Source organism: Scardinius erythrophthalmus (assembly GCF_964197995.2).
Source record: "Scardinius erythrophthalmus genome assembly, chromosome: 21".
Classification (NCBI taxonomy): Eukaryota; Metazoa; Chordata; class Actinopteri; order Cypriniformes; family Leuciscidae; genus Scardinius; species Scardinius erythrophthalmus.
The window spans coordinates 21,978,460-22,002,818 of record NC_138241.1 but is presented as its reverse complement, the minus strand read 5'-3'; the positions used below and the strand labels follow the sequence as shown (position 1 = coordinate 22,002,818).

Below are 24,359 nucleotides of genomic sequence, written 5' to 3'. Positions count from 1 at the left end.
TTTGGAACATTATACACTCACCTAAAGGATTATTAGGAACACCATACTAATACTGTGTTTGACCCCCTTTCGCCTTCAGAACTGCCTTAATTCTACGTGGCATTGATTCAACAAGGTGCTGAAAGCATTCTTTAGAAATGTTGGCCCATATTGATAGGATAGCATCTTGCAGTTGATGGAGATTTGTGGGATGCACATCCAGGGCACGAAGCTCCCGTTCCACCACATCCCAAAGATGCTCTATTGGGTTGAGATCTGGTGACTGGGGGGGCCATTTTAGTACAGTGAACTCATTGTCATGTTCAAGAAACCAATTTGAAATGATTCGAGCTTTGTGACATGGTGCATTATCCTGCTGGAAGTAGCCATCAGAGGATGGGTACATGGTGGTCATAAAGGGATGGACATGGCCAGAAACAATGCTCAGGTAGGCCGTGGCATTTAAACGATGCCCAATTGGCACTAAGGGGCCTAAAGTGTGCCAAGAAAACATCCCCCACACCATTACACCACCACCACCAGCCTGCACAGTGGTAACAAGGCATGATGGATCCATGTTCTCATTCTGTTTACGCCAAATTCTGACTCTACCATCTGAATGTCTCAACAGAAATCGAGACTCATCAGACCAGGCAACATTTTTCCAGTCTTCAACTGTCCAATTTTGGTGAGCTCGTGCAAATTGTAGCCTCTTTTTCCTATTTGTAGTGGAGATGAGTGGTACCCGGTGGGGTCTTCTGCTGTTGTAGCCCATCCGCCTCAAGGTTGTGCGTGTTGTGGCTTCACAAATGCTTTGCTGCATACCTCGGTTGTAACGAGTGGTTATTTCAGTCAAAGTTGCTCTTCTATCAGCTTGAATCAGTCGGCCCATTCTCCTCTGACCTCTAGCATCAACAAGGCATTTTCGCCCACAGGACTGCCGCATACTGGATGTTTTTCCCTTTTCACACCATTCTTTGTAAACCCTAGAAATGGTTGTGCGTGAAAATCCCAGTAACTGAGCAGATTGTGAAATACTCAGATCGGCCCGTCTGGCACCAACAACCATGCCACGCTCAAAATAGCTTAAATCACCTTTCTTTCCCATTCTGACATTCAGTTTGGAGTTCAGGAGATTGTCTTGACCAGGACCACACCCCTAAACGCATTGAAGCAACTGCCATGTGATTGGTTGATTAGATAATTGCATTAATGAGAAATTGAACAGGTGTTCCTAATAATCCTTTAGGTGAGTGTAAATGTCTTCACTTCATCTGATAAATTTAATGCATTCTTGAACCCAAACTTTTAAATGGAAGTGTTTAAATGTGTACAACATAAATGTATGGAAACTAAACAACAAAAACAAGTTACCATTGTAACGTGTAAATTAACTGACTGCTACACAAACATTTATTCAGTAATTCATAAAGAGAACAAAAATGTTATAAATGTGTAGAATATGGCCACTTAATGTAGAAAAGGAGGCGCTGTAAAGATTCACAGCTGCTTTTATAATAATCTCTCCTCAAGAGATATTCAAGAAATGTTTGAACAAATTTTTCAACAACAAAAAAAGTTAATAAATGACATTCCAATTACAAATTGATCTCTAACAAGTATGATCACTAATGCAGCAGTCCCTTATGATTATAGCTATGCATCTCACCTAATGCGACCCCTGGGTCGTTCTGATTGAATGGACATGTAGCTGGTGCTACTGATCCGCGAGGCACTGCTGGCGCGAGAGATGGCTGACACGTCACTGACATCACTGTCTGAGGACTTATGGGACACATTGTCACAGCTTCGTCGCTGCTCCTTATAAAGCTAGTGGAATGAAATGCACAAAAGAATGAAAGCGCATATACATTCTGAACATTCCAAATTTTTCACAGTTTGAAAGAGTTGGAATGGGATTACACACTACCGTTCAAAAGTTTGGGGTCATTATAAGATATTTTCTAATACTTTTATTCTGCAAGAATGCATTAAATTGATCAATAGTCAAAGTAACATATGTTATAATAGATAACATATATGTTACATAATGTTACAAAAGATTTACAATTCAAATAAATGTTGTTCTTTTGAACTTAATATTCATCTAAGACTGTTTGATGGTTTAAACAAAAACATAAAGCAGGAAAAACTAAATCTACTAAACACTAAATCAGCATATTAGAATGACTTCTGAAAGATCATGTGACACTGAAGAATGAAGTGACAGCTGCTGAAAATTCAGCTTTGCAATCACGGGAATAAATTCAATCTTAATTAGAAATTCATCCCCAAACTTTTTAACAGTAGTGTATATGAAAATGAAGTCCAATGCGAGAGAGCAGAACGGCGCTCACCTCTCTTTTATTCTTGAGCGCCCTCTCCAGATCCTGGCTTGTACTGGAGGGAGCTGCTGTTCGGAAGGTGCGTACTTTCATTTGCCGTGTTCGCTCCTCTGAAGCAAGAGCTAATACATACATGATAAAAAAAATATATGATATTTTCATATTTTGCATATTTATTCAACAAACATTTGGAAAAGTAACCAGTGCAAGTCAGTGGACAATGACTGTACCTTGCTCTACACTGCTGCTTTTAGCGGGAACTTGGGGAAGCTGTCTGACCTTTCGTGTCGAAGAAGAGTCCGCTGTTGATGAGGAGAATGTGGGCCGGGAGTTCAGCTGCTCCCTGATGGAGAGAGAGGGAGAGAGAGGGAGAGAGAGAGAGAGAGAGAGAGAGAGAGAGAGAGAGAGAGAGAGAGAGAGAGAGAGAGAGAGAGAGAGAGAGAGAGAGAGAGAGAGAGAGAGAGAGAGAGAGAGAGAGAGAGAGAGAGAGAGAGAGAGAGAGAGATTGGGGAGAAGGAAAATTGTGCTTATTTTATTAAGTACATAGGCCATACCACCAACCAGCGTGGACCAAAATGTACATCTGATAAACACATTTTCACAAATAGACTGATCCTTACCGGACCAATATCTGAATGATAAGGTAACATTATTGATCACATCTGATATGTATTATTTTTGCAAAGAGTCATAAGGAAAGCAAAACAAGTACAAGAGTGGAGGGTGTAAAACTGATGGGGAAAAAATTGCGGTAAATGTGAAAGATAACATTGTTGTTGTGCACAAGGCAACAAACAGAAAGCTGTGGGTAGGTGATGAGGACAGGTGGATTTTCAGTATAAAAAGCAGCAACCACACAAAACATTTGAGAGAAAAGAGCAAAAGCAGAGGTTATAGCAAAGACAAGGCTTAAAGTGTTAATTGTAGGATGGGTTGAGCACAGCAAGGCTTCTCAGCCCAGATCAGGGTCAGCACCTTTCCATTTGGGGTGAGCCTGGTTGACCCCCGCACGGGTCACCTTACCCAATGGAGGCAGCGATACCCGCTTCCTGCTTGAGCCCTTTAGAATGGAGGTTGGCCTAATGCTGCAAGCCAGTGAGAATAGCAACATACAAGACAGAATAATAAAGGAAAAATAAAATCAATGTGACAAATCATAGAAAAAATAAAACCAAATGGAAAAAAAGCCAACAAATTATTTGCAAAAACAGAGAGAGAAATTGTGTGAATGTGTGAAAAAATAAATATGTTTGTGGATGAAGCCAGAGCAGCACTTCCCTGTAAAAGTTCAACAACTGAAAAATATGCACAATTTAATAAATAGAATAATATACTAATAACAGGGTCCAAATTTAACATAGGTGGGCGATTTGAGAAAATGTACTGGCCATGAATTATTTTTTATAAAAAATATATTTATGCTTTTTGTATATTTTATATTTTTGTCATTTAAAATTAATTCAATTAAATAGTGTTTTAATGGGAAGAAAGATTATCTATGATTTGATTAACTTACATCACTTTTATGCCATTTATATTATTTTATTATATTATTTTAATATCATTGCTTTTGCCATTTCAACTGAAACATTTTATTTTATTCACATATTGTAAGAGAACTGGTGAGTAAATCTTATTAACTATTTTATTTACTCACCAAAGTACATTTTTACTCACATTCGGAGCTTGGCAATATTAGAATTTTGGGCTCTGATATAAAATATAGAAATGGTCAGAAACAAATGAACAAAAGCTTATTGAAAATAAAAAATTTAAAGTCCCCCTGTAGTCAATAATTGTATCCCTTAACACATATTTAAATGTTTTTTTCCTTGAAAAAAAATTCTTCATGCCTTAAAATAGCTTGAATGTAACTACACTCTTGCCTCATGTAGTATACGCGGCTCTATGAATATGCAAATTAGCCCCGCCTCCACTCACTCACACCAGCTCAGATACCCACTTGTTGACGATCACACGTTGACGTGATTGGTTACAAGGTAGTTTGGACGTCAAACCCCAGCGATTTCAAACCGCGATATTGAGACTGTCTTTGGTTCACTGCCATTTTAACGAGAAAATACCCAGCAATGGTGCTGACTTATGAATTTGCACATGGTTTGTCTTAAAGCATATTAAAAACAACACATAGATAAATAAACAACATTAAAAGCTTGATTTTCACCACAGGGGGACTTTAACAAAACCACTATACAAGTCCAATCTAGAAGCTTTATCCAGTGTGAAATAAATAAGTGTGTACTAAACAGGTTCTGTACATACAGGACTTCAACAATCAACAGGCAATGCAAATGTGACATGATGTGACATGGTTTGATAAGTCTTACCGCTCGCTGTCAGATATTCTCTTGCCAAGTTTCTGACAGCTAGGCTTGTCCAGAGTTCTCGACTGCCTGCAACATGGAAATGATGGAGGCGAGACAGAAAACAAAAGAATGAGGAGTGGATTCACTCAGGACTGGACGGACAGTAAATGAAACTGCTGTCTAATAAAATGCCACGATGGAGATGGACATGTTATTGGTATATGTGCTCTAGAGCTCTTCCTGTGGGTCTGTACCTCTGTGCGTCTGGCTTTGCACTGAGGTGGTGTACTGTCTCCTGAGCAGGGAACATAGCCTCCAAAACCCAGCTTATTCATAAGATCAGGTCAAACACATGTGAATGGCATGGATACAGACACACAGACACACAATGACACAGTATGGACTGATGTTAATACAAAATAATAATTTCATTAGGGCTAAATCATGTCACTTTGGTTTAGTGGCTTCTCATTAAAGGAAATGATACAATAATGTGTACAGTTAGACATATACACAAGACACACTGTGTATGATATGCAGCACAGACAACTGACAGATGACATATGTGACTTTATATACCCGGAAAATTTAAGACAAATCCTCTGAAATCATATCAATTTCAGATGAATCTAGAGAAAAGTGAAAATACAAGCAGTGCCCCCAAAATGAATTTGGACACTTAAAATGTCTGAATATCACAGGTAAAATACAAGACCGATTTGAACCTGCAAACAAATTACTCTTTTATAATCTGAAAACTAACTTTTTTGCCTTTTTTGTTTAAAAAAAAATCTCACTTGTTTTAAATTTTGTTTAATGTATTTGTGCATTTTATATGTCAACATACTTTTCAGGGCCACTGTAATGTATGAACATGTATCAAAAACTGTATAAAATCAGTAAAAAAGAGAAGTAGAAGATAACAAGGGAATAAATTATAGTCTGTGGAAAGAGTTTAGATAAAAAGGACTAAATACAACCTCATGAAATCCAGAGTCAACGCAACACACTACACATCACACCACAAAAGCCACATTTTTAAAGCTACTGAGCAGCTGAAAAACTACAAAACACACTGACGATCACATTATAGAGCGCTAAAATCATGGGGCTGCTGGGTAACAACAAGCTATAGGTCAGAAGCTACAGGAGGTTGGAGGGTTAGCTATACAGAACATCCACTATCTAGTCCCATGGCAGGGAGGGGACAGACAGGTTAGAAGAGCAGAGAAGTTTAGCAATAGGACTGGAGGACAGGAGGGATACCTGTCGTCTTCTGGGGAGGCATGCTGAATTAGGATCCTTGGGCTCATGGGTCTGGTACGGGGCAGAGACTGGGTGCTCCTGCGTGAGTGTATGCGTGTGTGATCCACAAACACCCAAAGAGTTCAAAGTGGAGATGGAAGAAACACGGGAGGTCAATATAGAGACTGTGACAACGGTCATCTCAAACACACAAGAAGATGTACAGATTCAGGGGACTCATATTTGACACTTCTTCAGCTACTGCGGTTAGATAAAAACTCCCTATCCAAGACGCAAAACAGAGCCGTAAGACCATAAGAGTCACTGGACACTAACAGAGCAGTGCATAGTGGGTGACCCAACAGTGGTGTGTTTCTTTGACATTAACATAGACATGCTGGGTCTTATTCACTAACAAGCGCACATAAGTGTTCTTATTTTACAGTATGTGCACAGAAAAAGCTCTCAAAAAGAAATCATTCTAAAGCTAATTCATTTAGATTAATCAAAATGCTAGCAGTTAGTTATTAGCATCAGCTTTCTGCACAGTCTCCCTCCAACATTGATGATAAGAAATTATTCTAGAGCAGCAAATCAGCATATTAGAATGATTTCTGAAGGATCATGGGACACTGAAGACGGGAGTAATGGCTGCTGAAAATTCAGCCTCATGGGAATAAATTACATTTCAAAAGATATTTAAAAAAAAAAACTGTCTAAGAGAGTTTAAATTATAATAACATTTCACAACATTACTGTTTTAACTGTATATTTAATAAAACAAATGCAGCCTTGCCTTGGTGAGCGTAAGAGACTTACAAAAACATTAATTTAACCCACCCCAAACACTTTACTTAACAAATTTTACGTTTCTAATGCAAGGATTTGTAGGTGTGATTTTAAATGTATCCTAAATTTTAATCTTCCCAAAATTATGATTTCTGTTTGCGCTCAAGTTTTATGCAGAACGATGTGTGTGTGCACATTAGTGAATGAGACCCAGTGATTGTTGTGTTCAAAGGGCATCACAAAGGAACATTATAAGAGTGTCCTTTAATGTCTGTGAATGATATTAATGACAAATTCAACAAAATTAGAATAATCCGATTCAAAGTAAAGAGTGTACCTGTCTCGTTCAGGTGAATTGGAATTAGAACCTGGTCTCAGACAGTTGGTACTAGCACTTCTAAGCCTGTCAAGAGAGGGCTGTAGATCACTAGGGTCACAACATGCCATCCAATGGAGAAAGGAGAAGGAAAAAAGAGAATAGGAAGATGACAAAGAACAAAAACATTAGGTCCAAAATAAAATGAAAAGCAAACCTGTAAGGGGAGGAAGTCAAGAGAGCTGCTATAATGTGGTGTGTGAGATAATGGTTGAATTTTCTAAAGTTTTGAATGAGGAGCAGCTGGCTCTTGGGAGCTGTTGGATGTTTGATGTTGTTGTAGTTTTTTTATCTAATGGGGTTGAGGGTTGACATTTTCGACCCCTTACCTAATGGTGATCTTGTCTGTGAACCTAAGAACTTGGCGTTGTGTGGCAGTGACTACAGACAGCCGTGACTTTGACTTAAGGCATGCAGGAAGTGTTGAGCTGAACAAACGAAAGTCAAACAAGTGCAAACAAAAGCAATCACAAGTTACAGAAAAAAAAACAGTAAAGAACAAAACATAACAACCAAAAATAACATTATAAAATCACATGACCAACTTATCTGTGGATTACAGCAACAAAGAAACACGTTCAAAGTTTAACACTGTGTGCCAACATTGGGAATGCGGATGCTAACGGATATCTTTCTCCAGGAATTACCATTACTTGGTTTGGACAGACAAATTGCTTATTGCGGTGAAACATGTCCCATTGCACCGGGTTAGGACACAGCATAAGATGTTTACAGCTAACGGTGATTTACTGTCTCTTAAAATTAACAATATCCACAGAGAGAAAAAAAAAACAGTTAGACAGAAAGCACTCACATTTACCTACAGTACCATCTTAACACCTAACAGTGGCAGATTCCCATAAGATTGTCTGTATTTCAATCTCCAATTAAAATACTACAATACCTCTCTATGTGTTTGCATATGCTGAAGATGTTGAAAATAGACATTTTATGTCTATGGTGTATTATAGTTTAAATTTACATTAAATGCAATTAGCTGAACTTTAGAGTACTTTTTGACCCGTTTAAATAGGACTGAAGTACATTGTGGTTAAAGTGTGCCGCCGAATGTATTGACAAGCATTTATGGTAAACTAAAATAACTTTGAATTCATTCCTACTGAAAACTTCTGATATTATTATTATACTTTTTTTTTGTAAAAGAAAATGTAAAGGTGTACTTAAGTGTGTCGTGAATGTGTACTCCATTTAAGTACAGTGGCATTTTATTTCATTATTACATTTTTTTTAAAGTATAAGATTTGAAGTACAGTACAAATGCACATTCAATAGAAATAAGTGCACTTTTTCACAAGAGCCAACAATATTACTCTATATTATTCTAATATTACAGTAAATGTACAACATTGTCATGAACATCCAGTTTAATGGTTTTGTTAAATGATAAATGTGTCCTTTGACAATAATCAAAAATATATGCACCAGCATACTACATATTGCATTAGCTAAGTGCTCTGGAATTTGAGGTTCACAGATGCTATAAAATACTAATTAGTCAGAAAGGATGGCTCAAGAGTTCAGTTTTGGCTGCCTTACCTGTAAATATCCTTATGAATTCCATTGACTAATAAAGGCATCTTAGGAGGCAGTGTGCTACTGTACTTAGATGAACTCCTGGCAACATTACATTAACATGCAAGCATGCAAAAGGGAAACAAAAGATGTTTCAACATCAGAGCTGTAGTTAGTCCACTCAAACAGCAAAAGAATGTCAAAAGTCACTTGAGCAAACATGCAAAGATCACTCCAGGGGCAACTCCTTCATTCTAGATCATCCTTTTCCCCCGCGCTCATAATCAAGGTCAGTGACAAGCGGAATAAAAATAAACGTGTCAGAATAACACTTGAGCAGAATGAGATTGTTATTTTGAGAAAGCAAACGGTTGTCGTGACGAGGTATTCGTCTTTTAGGCTGTAAGCCAAAAGCAAGTGGAAAGTTCTGCTTGTAATGTTTCTTGTCAACTAGCTGCTCGGAAATATTAGAGTTGAGAGGCGAAGAGCTTGACAAGAAGCGTTCGAGGGAGAGAAACTGGCATCAACACTCAGTTCTGTTTTAATTAAATGGAATAAACTTCAGGCTAGGCGAACGAAACAGATACGAGGAGTCTTTTCAAAATGAAAATGATATTACCAGTGCTTATGACACCAAAATAGTGATATTGATTCACATAGTAATCTGAATACAACAGTACTATAATTCACAGATTGGTGGTTCGATTCTGGACTTTTCTTTACCTTTGGGTGTGCAGACACTCTGCGCTTCGACCCCGCATTGATCTGTGTATCAAGATGACCTCACTGCAATTACCATGGAGATGGATGACACAGGAAAATAAACAAAATAGACCAATAAAAAAAGCAAACATAAAGGAAAAAATGGGCACCAGTAAGTGATTTAGAAGAGGACCAGTAACAATCCTTAAAGCCAGTACAATACAAAGTCTTTCTGTACGATCATCTCTGTCCATACAAACCCTTCAATGGTGCTCAGTCCTTTCAAAAACAAACCTTCTGTGAATCATTCAATCACATGTGTTTTGGCTATAACCCACCTTCTGAAAATGGAGACCTTTGTAGATAAGCACAATTTCTCTTCCCAAACACAGTATTTTAATGGAAGAAAATGAAGGCATGTGGAAGTGATTTTTTTAACACACACTATGGCACACTTATACACACTTGCTTGGACGCACACGTTTCTATTTACCTGTCGTCTACGTACTCTCTCTCTTGCACACGGGCACGGTCATGGTAGCGTGTTGGGGAACGGGATCGCCGGGTGTGCTGAACCTCATCCAGACTCCTTAGAGAGAAAGATGTGCCCCTTTTAATGCAGGTTGCAATTATTTCCTACATGATAAATCCTGAATAGGTAGGGACATACCTCTGTGCGGGGACGTTGGGAGGGCGGGACCTCCCCCTGCTTTCTTCGTCTCTGTGTGGAGACACGGACCGTGAGCGATACTGAGTTGGCCTCTGCTGATCAGGAACCTCTAAAGTCGTTGCTCGATCTCTGTCTCTGTCTCTGTCCCTTTCTCTTTCTCTTGATCGGTTTTCTGTAGCTGTGATCATACACACACACCAAAAAAAAAATGTAAAGCCTGTCTGGACAATTCAGATGCACTGCTTATGCAGTCATTGGTTGTAACAAATCACATTCCCTATGTTAGAACCCATCCAAAAATAAAAGGATCGACATAATATGTTAGATCATATCTAACAAAACATGCCAGACAATTAAAATACCTTGTTCATTCTCCTTTTTCTTTACCAATGTGTGCTTTAGACAGTTGGAATCACCATTTGAGTTCTACATTATATTCAATTCATTTATTTGTCTATTTTTGGTTATTTAAAAATCTGTTTCCTACAATGAAATGTTTATGTATTTTTACAACACACCAAGTATACAGTGAAAAAATTTACCTTTTTATTATTTAGCAAAGCAATGAACACTGAAAGCTGAACATATTATATTTATATATATTTATATATAATATATTTTATATATTAATTAATATATTTATTTTTATTTTATTTTTCTAATAAAACCGTTTAACAAAACTATTATAAATATGATATATTATATTATAATAACTAATTTTTAAGTCACAATGAATAACAAATTCAAAGGTGAGCATGATAAAAAAAAGAAGAAAAAGAAGAAGAAAAATGATAACCACTGCCCTAAGACAACATCCACTATTCTCATAATTGCACAAACATATGCCTAATGGTTTGGAGAATGTCAAGGTATCTCACAAAGGCAGTGTTCCACAAAACCGTGTCATTTTCTAACTTCTACCATGCAGAGGCAAAATCAAAGGTTGAGCACTACCGAGAGGAAGCAGTCCTCCCGTTCCCAAATTCTCCATCATCACCTTCCCCATTGTGATCATGCATGTGTTATAGTGTGCGTTATGCTGCAAGTCTACACTACTATACTACAGAGAAAAGTACTGGAGACAGAACACCCCGGAAAGTCAATGTCTATAAACACATTCTCCCAATATAGAAAAAGCACCACTTTTATGTTTTAAGCACTTTATAGTAACAAATCAGTTATTTTATTAGTATGGGAAGAATGAAACATGCCAGATGTGTAATGTCGGTGATTGGTGCCTTGTCTCCAGCACAACAGTGGTGACTTCCAAAGGAAGGGAAGACCTGCTATTGGATGCTTCTATCTTGGGGTACTCTAATTCACAAAGCACAAAGAAGTGCCAAGGTGGCGAATGCCTTGGCCCCTCCCACCCACCTGTGGCGACTACACCAATAGCATCATCATAATCAGTTTCTGTAATACGCTGCGAGCCTGCACAGACAGATACAGATATACACAGGGATAGATGTACAGACAGACACGAGATAAAGACGTAAACGAATGCACACAAAGCACTGTTGGAATAAGCCATGGTTAGGAAAGCAAAGGTATACAGAAATAACCTAGCATACTAAAATATGTCCTGTGGACATACTGTACCCATGGGCCACACACTCCTACACACTAACTCACATGCAGCACGGTTCAAAAAACATAACGTACAGACAAAACAGACAAAAAAGTGCAACACAAAGCCAAACATATTAATGAGACTGGATGATTTCCAGGACCTTGAGCTAAAAGATATGTTGATGTTTAACTAATATTTGATGATTTTCCTTCACCTACTTACAGTATACTGCATATCATTTTGTAAATTTGTAAATTATGATAATTTCCCTGGTTTGACATATCATCTTGGAAAGTAAAGGCAAACTTCATCTATTTTAATCGAACTGCCCACATACTCTTCAGCTTTCTGTAATTCTGTGAAACACTGAGGGGGCGAATTCACAAAACGATTGTGGCACTCAATTGAGCAGTATTTTAGTATACTGTATACCACTCACTATTAAGCAGAATGTACACTACCGTTCAGTCCTGAAAAAATGTATCACAGTTTCCACAAAAATGTTAACTGTTTTCAACATTGATAATATTAATAAATGTTTCTTGAGCAGCAAATCATGTTAGATTTTGAAGGATCATGTGACACTGAAGATTGCAGCAATGGCTGCTGAAAATTCAGCTTTGCTATCACAAGAATAAATTACATTTTAAAATATATTAAAATAGAAAATAGTTATTTTAAAAAGGATTAACATTTCACAAAATGACAGTTTTTACTGTATTTTTGGTCAAATAAATGAGCATAAGATCTTTCCAAAACTTACAAAAATCTTATTGACCCCAAACCTTTGTATACAAACTGATGTAGCACAAGTCAATGTCATTCGTTTTTGGGCAAACACATCTGCTTTCTATGCAAATGATGCTAATTACAGGGGCCAGTCACCGTTGAACTATTACCATTCATGGAAAACTTGTGGTACAACTGTTTGTGCTCACTATAATTGATCAAATTTATGATCACATGATGGAGAAGTGTGTTATAATTGGGTACATATCCAGTTATCGGGTCCTAAAACTGCGCAGACGGTGCCGGCAAATAAACAGTGACATCAATGGTTGCAAGTAACTGAATTTATTCTAAGCAAATTCCTCCCTGTTAGAGAATAAGCACTTAAACACAAAGTGATTTACTATGTAAACACTTTCAGATCACACCCCCACCAGCGTGGCCCTCTACTTACGCTGCAGCTTTTTGGTGGGTGTTTCTGTTTGGCCGTGTCTACGGGGCAGGTATGGCGACGGGTGCGGCAGTGGGATGGAAGAGACGTCATGTGCCTGCAGCTTGTACCAGTGAGGTTTGTCATCCAGCAGGGCAGTCTCCAGCTCGATCAGGATCTAGGTTCAAAGACAGTCAGGTGAAATACTCTGTTGTGAATTCAAGTTGTGAATAAATGGACAATGACAACATATGCTTCGTACCTCTCCCAGAAAGTCACTCTCCTCCTCTTGTATTCTGGGTTGGTCCCATACTGTAATCTCCAGCATGTGTTCCCTGAAATCCCGGCGATGGACATGAGAGTACACAAACGTCTGGTTCCACTTGGGTTCCAGACTTTTCTTTACTGTTTTCGTTCTTCTCTTGCTCTTATCACTAAAGTAAAACAAATATACAGATTAAAAATAAAATGAGAACATTAAAACTCAGCTACTTGAGTCTCAACTGCTTGATGCACATAAATTCATATATTTTTTGGAAAATTGGTTATTTAGTGTTTGATCTACTCTACCATTCAAAAGTTTGGGGTCTGTAAAACGTTGTAACGTTTCTCTTATGCTCACCAAGGCTGCATTTATTTGATCAAATACACCTTTTTGAAAAACAGTAATACAGTAATATTGTGAAATATTATTGTAATTTAAAATTCTATCTGAATATATTTTAAAATGTGATTTATTCTATTAATGTCTAACATAAATATGCTGATTTGCTACTCAAGAAATATTTCTTATTATATTTTTGCAGAAACCATAATGCTAGATGAATAGAAAGTTACATTTAATGCAACCTTGCTAAATATACGTATTTTAAAAAATCTTACTGACCACAAACATTTGAACGGTAGTGAATAGTCCCTAGTCGATACAATAACAAATTACTTGATACCAAAATTGACACCACAAGAAAAATCGAATATGCTAATAAACAACTATGAATACCTTCTATCGGGCAGGAAGTACATTTTGACATAGGGGTTTCTGGGTCGTCCATCCGATCTGGGCGCCAGGTCTATAGCTTGCAATACGTTCACTATCAGCTGATGGCCGACCTTGTCATACCACATTTTCACCTGCAAGACAAATACACACACAGCTAATAAGCTAAAACTCTAAGCACAACATGGTGAATTGCCCTTGTTTTCTTCAGTATTTACTGACCGACAGCTGTCCAGGCAGTAGCTGAGGGGCATCTCGAAGACCACTTGGGCTGGATGGGGACAGGACAGATATAGAGGGTCTTTCCATCTTCTGTGATTCGAAGGAACTTGAACCTGCTGCAGAGGGACAAGGAAAAAACAAAAGCTGATAACATCACAATAATGTTTATATATATAAAATATATTTAAGAGATTTAAGAGTTCACATTTGCTCAGATTATTGATTCATTTGATTCAGTACGTACTAGATTCTAATGGAGGATGCGATGTTTCTGGTATTCGTGGAATATCACTGAAAGAAAGAGATCACATATCCATACATTAGTTGTCAACATTAAAACAACACTACCGTTTACATGTTTGGGTCAGTAAGATTTTTTCAGAAGGCATTTTTAAGTGTGACATAAGTGTCCAAATACTCTGTGCATGGTGACATCTGGTTTCTAGTCAAACATCATCAGCCAGAGGTTATGTACAGAGGACAGAAGGGAGGTGTGTACAATACATCACAAGTTCATTCTTAGAGATAAAAAAAAAAAAAAAAAAAAAGCTGACAGAAGCAAATGAGTAGGGAATTCAGAGATGAGCTCCTAAAATCATCTGTTAGACTTTGTTTTACTGGCTGCTTAGATTTATACACCCATTGCAAGAGTTTGGAGAGAAATCAAAGAATACATCTTTTTAAAGAGGTAGGAGGACAGAGCAGAGGAGAATATAATGGTTCAAAGTGAAAACTAAACACAATACAGACTATTCAAACACTCTTATTTAGTTATTTGACTTTGTCCGGACTATAATAAAATTGGGTGCTTTGCCGTTTGTTACTCAAGAGTCAGATACCCAAGGCATGTGATGGATGACTTACCCAATTGGCCTTGATACTATTAATTCAACTTTTGGTTCTGTTTGAGAATTCAAGATGATATTGTAAACTTCTTTCTTGGTTAATCCTGGTAATGATTTACCATTCCACTGAAGCACTTCATCACCTGCAAACAGCCAAAATGTATGTTGTCACATTAAATTCCTGTATACATCTGAGAACATCCACAGTTACATTCTTAAAATAGATTTTCAAAATATCTGAGGACTAAATACATTATTGAATTCAATTAAAATAAGGACTGTAAATTAAATGTGTTATTTTTTCACATGCCCTCTGACCCAGGGTCCTGCACGGGTCGTGTTTGGTAAACCCGCACCCGCAGTACTTAACAGAATACCTAACTTAATTTCGTACTCGACCCGTTTGACAAAGACCGCAACCTGAACCGCACATCATGTGTACAATCTGCCCATACAGGCTATTTTGAACAAATGTGTATAAATAGGCTATACTGATGCTTAGAGGTCTCCATAAATTAAAAGAACATATAGCCAAATATGAGCCATTATTGCCATATAATATCAGGGATATTTTAGCGGATTCACTCTGCATTTAAATGCAGTTGTCACTCCTGAAACTCTGCAGCCGTTGGTCCTCTAAGTAGCATGAAAAATAAAACTTTTATCCAAATTGTGAATAGATTATATACAGAAAGCACGCAAAGAGCACTCCCTTAATGACTGAAGCTGTCAATCACTTAAGTTGCACGCTGCAAATCATGTTATAATTAGAAACCTGACGGTCTTCAGACTACAGAGGTTGAACATATGACATACTGTATGACAACGTAAATATTATTCCACCCGTTACATCGAATATTAGCGGTTCACCCGTCGGGTACCCATCTGCGTGTAGGACTCTGCCCTGACCTGCTGGTAAAGTCAATTAAATCAGAAATTTTCAAACCATCAGAGCAATTTAAGCTTGTAATACAACCTCATTTTTTGAGAAAAGAATATAGACAATATGGAAATAATATACTGACTTCTAAAGACACTTTTTGTCTATTTGCACTCATCTACAACAATAATTGAATGTCTTCATTTGGAGGCTTTTCTTTGCAAATATTGATATATACCAGTGGTTCTCAACCTTTTTGACTCCAAGGACCCCCAGCCTTAGTTTTGTTTTAAAAACTTGTTTTATCTATGGGCACCCCTAGCTTCTGTACGTAAAGTAACTAAAATAATTATAATTAAAAGTTACATTTCAGGATTCTAGAAGTTTTACAGTAGGAGCTGAATGTTCTACAGGTTTCCCATTCTTTTCAACCGATGAATTTACATGATTCTTCAGTCATTTGTGATTCACTGGATAAGTAATTTTTTATTTCTATTTAAAAAAAAATTTGCACTCATGCTTGGCATATCTACAAAATGTAGATGATGTTTTAAGATTTTATTACATTTATCTGACTTTTTAAGTCAGAGTTTTAAAATTACGTTTACGTTTAAATCTTATTTTAAAGTCATCTTAAGGCCCTCTTAGAAGTTTTGAGAACCACTGATATACACATTTATGTGTGATTCATATGCTTAATGTTGTAATCGGTGTATGATGTAATTTAATTGCATTGTGTACTCAATTGACAGCTCTAGTTCTTTAAGCTTCAAACTGAGAGAAGAGCTGGACTCACCGGCCCTTAGATGACCCACCACATCAGCTAGACTTCCTTTCTTGACTTTGGTGATGAAGGCCCCAAGTCTCCCAGTTTCTGTAATCTTCCCCCCGACCACCTGTACCGATACAAATCAATTAAAGATGGGTAAAGTCTACAGAGAATTAATAAATGCCACAACATGTATTGCGGATATCCTGTATTTTGAGTATTGTTCTTTTTTTTTCTTTTTTGTACATGGTTCATGACATGTAGTTGTTGACTTCATTACAGTGAGGAGAGGAACACTAGTGTTAATACAGTATGTTTAGCTCTCGCCTCACCTTTAGTCCAAGCAGAGCCCCAGCCTCTTTTGGCATGGCTGTTCGCTTACTCAAAGTGATTCGGCCAATTAAATGATCACCTTCCTTGGAGGGCTGCCATGTAACCGGATGCTAAAGAGAACAAGGCAGAGATTAATCCCATCAGAGAAAGAACATATACATTACACATAAATCTCACCTTCACACTCAATCGCATTCACACAGAGACACAAGCAGGGTTGTTATAGTTAACTAAAACTAAAACCAAAGGAAACATTTTCATTACTTTAAAATAAATATGAACTAAAATAACATTTCTCATTTTAAGTTAGTTTAACTTGATGTTCTAAAATAATTAATAAAAAAAATATATAACTATATAACATGTTTAAAAAAAAATTTAATTAAATTACAAGAACACAACAAAATTACTAAAACTTTTCCTAAAATTAAAATGAAATGGAAAATATAAAAATATAAAAAATACAGAAAATACAAAATTTAACAGAAAATACAAAATTGCCCTAATTTACCTTTTTAATGCACCTTCCTGATTTAACTGGAAATTATTGCAAAAGAAAATGTTTTTCTAAATCTTTATTCAGAACTTTATTTTTTTTGCCTATATCACTTAAGACATTTTCACTTAAAAAAAAGATATTTTCACTTAAATATCTATTTAGAAATTGTCTAGCAAAAATTTTATTCGTATTGCTCAACTATGGTGTTACTGTACATTTACATTTATGCATTTAGCAGATGCTTTTATCCAAAGCAACTTACACTGCATTTAAGCTATGCATTTTATAAGTTCATGCATTTCATAGCAATCAAAACCATAACCTTGGCATTGCTAGCGCAATGCTTTAATCCAATTAGTTTGCAATGGATAAAATCAAGCTCTTAGTTTTCTTCTTGATAAATATCACATTCTGTAGGTAAAATGTTCTGTGAACATCAATTCACGTTGACTAAATATACTGATTATAGAACAAGGTGGGAAAAAAACGTACATGCCATGCGGTGGGGTCCAGTGGACAGCACTCCCAGTCCCCTAAAACACACACACACACACACACACACATAAAAGTTCATCAAGTTTATACACATGTTGACTATGTGAGCTGCCACCTTACACTAGCCAGAGTCCATCTCTAAACCCGCTCTGTTTACGCTTGAATATTTGAGCCCCAGAGGGGCACTTGCAGCCAAGATCTCACATTAAAATATGTTCTGCTTTGACCCACCAGCAGAGAAAGACTGAGAACTGGGATTAAAGTGGCCGCTGTGTTCGTGAATTTGTGTTTAAGAGCTACATTTAGTCCCCAGACAGAGGAAGCAATGATGACACGCAAAGCTGAATGCACTCTGCCACATGGACACAAACAAACACACAGGCACCAAGGGACAGTCTCAGCGCTTTCCGTGATGTTGGCCTTCTATTTACTGTTGGCATGTTATATGGATGAGTGCCATGCCATGTGCATACGGGTTTCTGGGCGGTTTTCCGGTTATTTTTTAGCACCTGGGGCATCTTGAACATGACGCACAGAGAGGGTGAGGAGTGCTGAAATTTTCTTCCAAAAAACAAAAATAGATTGTGCAAACTTGTAATTACTTTTGGTATGCTGTTAAAATGCTTTAGTGTTTTAAATATTTAAAATATCTTAAAATGTAGTTTTAAGTAAAATAAAAGTGTAATGCACTCTTGGGTGGCTAATTGCTTTTATATAAACCAATAGTCAATAAATAATGTGTGGTATTTGCTAAGGGAAGCATCACTTTTATTCTTGCTTATACTTTATCATAATTGAACAATGTTAGGATTTTGAACAAACTTTGAACTAAATTAAGTATTAAACTTTGGCACATAACTAAACTCAAAACCATGCGGTTAATTGAGAGGTATGCTATTGCTTTTCTTAGAAATATTACTGAGATTTTCACCATGCGAAAAATGAACCCCGCCAGATTTAAACAGATTTGCATTGAAAACTATATATAAATTTAGATTTGGGGATGGGCTCTTCTGACTTGGTACAGAAAAAAAAATCACCAAGCAACTACTAACACCTTAGCAACACACACACACACGCACATTTATCTTAGATTTACATATTGTATACAGATATCGTTATTTTACAACTACTTTGAACATGGTTAATCCGATCAGATTTTTAAAAACTATTCATTTTATAAAATATCTTCAGCTGAAGTATCTGATTAAAAAAGGTTCAGGGCTTAAAAAAAATAACTAAAAAAAACTTTAGACCTGGATAGATTACTTACAAGTATGCCAGGGAATCTTCATAGGTTACTTTTTAAAAGAAGGCTGCTTCTTCACTGTCTAACCCAGTTCTGAGCAGGGTTGTCCTATAAAAGTTACTCTAAATAAAAATGTTAAGCTCTGGAAAGCAGCAAAATTGAACTATCACTCCTGAAAAAGTATTAGTAACTAAAACATAACACACATTTTCAGCAAAAAGCAATGAACAACTTACAAAAGCAACATGTATAAATCAAAACCAAATGCCACAGGTCTGCATAAAGTAATATTAAGTAGATGTCTCGAGGTATAAATGTTTAATATTGCTTGTTGTACGGTGGATTGGTCCCCTGTGTGGGCTTTTATCTAAGCCTTGTACTGAAGTGTCTCCACTTCTCATTACTTCTCATTCACATGACCTACTTAGCGAATAAATATTTCATGAGTAAATACTTCCACATTGAAACATACTGTATGCATTGTTACACAACTATGCTACTCTGGATGATAGATGGGTGTTTCCATAGGCACTTCTGGTGTATTTAATTTAATTTGTCCAATGCCCAACAGTAGACATACACACATCACACACAAAAAAAAAGAATTCTGGAAATCACGAACATTTACTCCACAGTGTAATTTACACCACATCTAAAAAATGTATTGTGTTTAATAGCATTATATGATGATGATTATAACAGTGATGGAAAAAAACATTTTGGAATTAAATTGGCCACCTGCTTTACCTTTATCATTTGATAGTTAACATTTATGTTGCCGAAATACATAATATTGTCGATTTTTACTTTATTTTGAATCTTGATTGGATCTTAATTAAATTCAATTAATATTTTTGTATATTAAGACTGAAAGTCTACTGAAGGCCTGGCACAAGTGTAAAAGATAAAATATATAGATGAAATGCATATGAAAAATACAAACAAATGATGAAAGCTTGGGGCGGGGGCAATTTTTAAAATTGAAATTATAAATCCATTCTTTGGCCTTTAACAACCAATATATCACAATTAAATAAAGTTCAACATAACAAAAGTACAAGGTGTCAACTTGAATTGTTCTATTCCTATTATTTAGGAGAAAGAGTCGAGTCTCTTACCTGTTGTTTTTGTGAGATTGTTGAACCTGATGAAATGTTGTTCCACTGATAAGAGCGAGCTTATGTTCTGCTCAACCTCCTCTCAATCTCCTGTTCTCCTATTTTTAGTCTCTCATTCCTTCTAACATAGTCTGTCTTTCATATTCACCCCACAATGTTTACATTTCACCCCTGGCTTGCATTTTACACTGACCTTTTAAGTCTGTGTTTAGTCAGTTTGCCAGGCTAACAACACAGTGCCACGTGAATAAGCTTCAACCTTTACATGTACTCTGTAAATACACTGTATAATACTGTTTTTGACATGAGGTTTGTATGCACCCATAAAAAATAAAATAAAGAAATATTTTTTTTAATATAATATAATATATTATTTTATTAATTATGTTATTATAGTATTATTTTACAATACACTACCATTTCAAAGTTTGGGGTCTGTCAGTAATATTTTATTTAATAAAAGTATTACTTTTATTCAGAAAGGATGCATTTAATCGCACAAAGTGACAGTAAAGAAAATTATAATAATTACAATGTTTATAAAGATATCCATGGATCCAGGATAATAATAAGAAAGCACCAAATTGAGCACCAAATCAGCATATTAGAAATGATTTCTGAAGCATTTAAAAAATCTTACCAACCCCAAACTTTTGAACAGTACTGTATATATTTAATGTCAAATAATTGTTTTAAAGAAATGTGTGTGATCTATAAAGTATATGTTTGATGCTGGTTTCCTTTTCTGATTTATGGAGGAGCGTGTTTATGCAAACTCATAAAATGTATAAAATTATAGAAAAGCAAGTATCCACCTGACCAACCTCTCTCGCTGACGCTCTCGATCTCCACATCTTCACAGCTGGTGTACTCCGGTGTTGAACCGCCCTCTTCCTCAGAGCTGCTGACGGACATCTGTCTCTTGTTGCCACCCCGTTTGCTCTTATACGGGCGGGGCGGGGGTGGTCGTAGAGACTCCGATTGGTCAGAGCTGAGCGAATCGTTGCGCAACATGCTCTCTTTTTGACGTTTCGATTTGCGCAGTAGTGCAGCCGAGCCAGGGTCCAGGTGGCTCGGCTGCAACTTCCTGTCCCATTCCTGAGGCTCCCTAAATTCAGGGGGACCTGCGGGCATGGCAGGACCCACCCTGAACCCCGGAGCAGGCGGCTGTGGGGTGTGGTTCGTTTTAGCAGGAGGACCCTGCACAGCCGGTGCACCCTGCAAACCTGTACCCCCCGCGGTCCTCTCTGGAACGTAGGCCTGTTGCTGGCCATCCAGCGAGGTCTGCCGCCCATCTGCCCATCTCCGTGCACCTCTGTTGTCCTGCACCATCTCCCCCGCTTCCCTCACCTTAGGATGCACACGTCCATCAGGCTCCGCAGGCCGGAGTTTGGCCGGATGATGTGGAGCATTTGGGTCAGTCCTGCACTGTTCCCTGGGTGGTTTCTGCTCCCCCTCAGTCCTCCTAGTTTCAGGACTGTCGTGCTCCTGAGAGCGAGCCTTCATCAGTCTTCGACTTTCTCTCCGATTTTCTCCGGACACTCGCTCTTCGGAACCCTGGGAGTGGATTTTGGATAGCCCTCGCCGCCTCTCTCCTCTTGGCCCCGACTTGCCATTCTGATCAGAGGCTGCTGGTGGCTTTTTTCTAGAGGTCAAATAATCACACAGCATCAGAGATTCAGACAGTTGCACACCTTATATTAAGCAGGCACAATATGATAAGTGTCAAGTAGAATGTCATATATTACCAAAATGATATACATATTAACTGGGACATTCTAGATGTTGTATTGAGAGAGAGGTTGAAGTGTACCTATCTTGTGGAGGCTCACTGCGTGAGCGCGATGACGGCGTGTCGGCTGACCCTGTAGAGGGACCTTTTCTGGGGTCGTTTGGGGCAGGTGACTGGGTGTCACGGGCAGTAGAAACGGAGGAGTCGAGAGGGTTCTGAGACCTAGAGCGCATCTTCTTCTCTCCAATGGGGTCTCCACACATGGCTGGTTCACTCACTGCAGACCCCAGCTCTCCAGGTTTGGGCCCATGGCTGGGAAACCATTCTCCTGATTTAGTGAGTATATCCTGTTGCTTTCGGCACTGGTTACATACCCACATTACCTGGGGTAGAAGAAATATCACATTTCAAATGCTGTGTGAGGGTGGTTGGCAACAAATTAATCAACCTACTGTACAAGTGGCTTATTCATTAATTAATTTATTTATTTATTTTAATCTGGGATACGTGAAAGTGTTTTGACATGGAAAACAATTGCACACTTCACCTGTGTGTAAAATATAATACTAGGGGGGAAAAGACAGACAAAATAAGGATGGAACATTCATGCAATTCATGTTTCTGGGTCAATGACATCAGTTATGTCCATGATAAAGAAAAGGAATCAGGTTGGCTTCATATGGTTTCTAAAAAACAACACTTCAAATACATTGAAAGCCATTATCACCTTTTTTTGGCACTGATAACATTAAACAGAACAGTTCCCAACTTTTTCCTCAAGCTTCTCCGAAAGCATTCCAGGGAGGAGAGGGGGTGACACCCCCATGACCAGGCACCAAATGCCATGTGGTACAGAGGACACTTTGAATGCACAATACACATAGGAATATTTAACCCATAATCATACTATATTAGCCTAATTACGATTCTTCAGTTATGTTAGGGTAACTTCAAATGCTTGTTTTCAGATTTGTGAATGTATCACGGCTTTAATGTTGTCCCAAACCAGGCAGGTATGAAAATTATCCCTATCCCTATGTGTAAAACTGCACAAATTCTTCAGACCAACATGAACATGCAAATAAAGTGCGAAGGGAGAACAAAGTAACTTTCTCCCGCTCAAAACTCGCACCTCTGATTGGCCACTTCACCAAATATGGGTGTGACTAGCAGGGCCTGCTCATTCTCTTGTGAGATGGACACTTTCTGACTTTTTTCGGCAACTTACTTTCAAGTTAACTTAGTTCAAACTTCTCGCGGACAACCGATCTCTGGAAGAATTCAACGAACGCTTCAGCTCACTCCTAATGAACTAATGAAGAATATCCGTATTTTCCAAGAATAAGGACCCTTGTTCAGCACCAAAGCCAATACAAGTAATCATTTGATCAATCTTTAGATGCATCTCTAAGCTTTAATCCCTTTTAAGAAGGTGATTTTGATTATCTTATGGCTCTCATTAGGTTGTGGTTAACTGATTGTAAATCTCTTTTTCTTTACTTTTCTTTATTCTGAATATACACTTAGCTTAGTTTAATTGTATTTACCCGTAGTTTCATTTATTAAACCCATTATATCCATGCCTGATTGTGTCTGTATTTGAGGCTCACAAATCAAAGTCACTAAAACATTTGATCTTGCTACATGCTTTTGTACTGTTCAGTTTTATTAATATAATAAGAAAGTTATCCTTCTTGGCCAGAAGAATAATCTTTTTATAATAGTTGACAGAAGATTGTCGGACAGCTCTGATTGTCGGTTCAGTGGACGAACAGATCAGTAAATTTAAAATTAATTTTGCTACAGTTAATAATAATAATATAATATGTTTATTTTATATAGCGCCTTTCAGAAAACTCAAGGTCGCTTTACAATGAAGTACAAATAAACATGACATAGAAACGATACAAATAAACTAAGAAGGGTAGCATAATAGAAAGAGGTACATATAGAAATCAGAACATAGAGTCAGGGGTCAGGGAAACAAGTGACAAAAAGATATGTTTTAATGTAGGTTTTGAAGTCAAGAAGTGATGAAAGGTCGTGGATATGTCGGGGAATAGAATTCCAGAGAGTTGGGGCAGCGGTACAAAATGCCTTTCCACAAAACGATGATAGTTTGTGCCAAGGGATCATCAACAGACCGGTATCGGAAGATCTAAGTGTGCGTACAGGGGAGTAGGTATGGATGAGATCAGAAATATAGTTGGGGGCAAGACCATGGAGTAGGACCAAGACCAGTTAATTTTGAAAGCTGATCTATATATTTATAATCAGTTTAATTGTTAGCTGAGTTAACTAATGTAGTTAAATAATGTTAACAAATGGGCCCTCGTTTTAAATAACCCCAAAAATAAATTACTGTACATGTAACCGTATGTTCCAATAAAACATGTCTTCACTGACATAGCTACAGATGAAAGCCTGTACGTTGCCAAGGTTGTCAGTTAACTGTTCTTAATCATGTAAAGACCAAAAATAAAAGCTGAGGCGTTAAAAAAGAGCTAATCTGGCAGAGACTGAAA

The 24,359-nt window shown here is 37.4% G+C and overlaps 1 protein-coding gene across 1 annotated transcript in view; it reads right to left on the bottom strand.

Moving 5' to 3' along the window:
- rims1a (regulating synaptic membrane exocytosis 1a) overlaps positions 1–24,359 on the bottom strand; it is a gene marked incomplete at its 5' end in the record, with an annotated part of 74,652 nt that overhangs the window by 9,788 nt on the left and 40,505 nt on the right. The window contains 26 exon segments of the mRNA XM_081351651.1: positions 1,649–1,809; positions 2,337–2,446; positions 2,555–2,667; positions 3,300–3,333; positions 3,336–3,409; positions 4,673–4,738; positions 4,906–4,977; positions 5,918–5,995; positions 7,023–7,112; positions 7,391–7,489; positions 8,619–8,696; positions 9,318–9,380; positions 9,790–9,885; positions 9,967–10,144; positions 11,341–11,397; positions 12,720–12,873; positions 12,958–13,129; positions 13,696–13,826; positions 13,915–14,030; positions 14,159–14,205; positions 14,779–14,902; positions 16,436–16,535; positions 16,741–16,851; positions 17,733–17,773; positions 20,927–21,747; positions 21,916–22,217. Coding sequence (XP_081207777.1) covers positions 1,649–1,809; positions 2,337–2,446; positions 2,555–2,667; positions 3,300–3,333; positions 3,336–3,409; positions 4,673–4,738; positions 4,906–4,977; positions 5,918–5,995; positions 7,023–7,112; positions 7,391–7,489; positions 8,619–8,696; positions 9,318–9,380; positions 9,790–9,885; positions 9,967–10,144; positions 11,341–11,397; positions 12,720–12,873; positions 12,958–13,129; positions 13,696–13,826; positions 13,915–14,030; positions 14,159–14,205; positions 14,779–14,902; positions 16,436–16,535; positions 16,741–16,851; positions 17,733–17,773; positions 20,927–21,747; positions 21,916–22,217 — 3,488 coding nt within the window.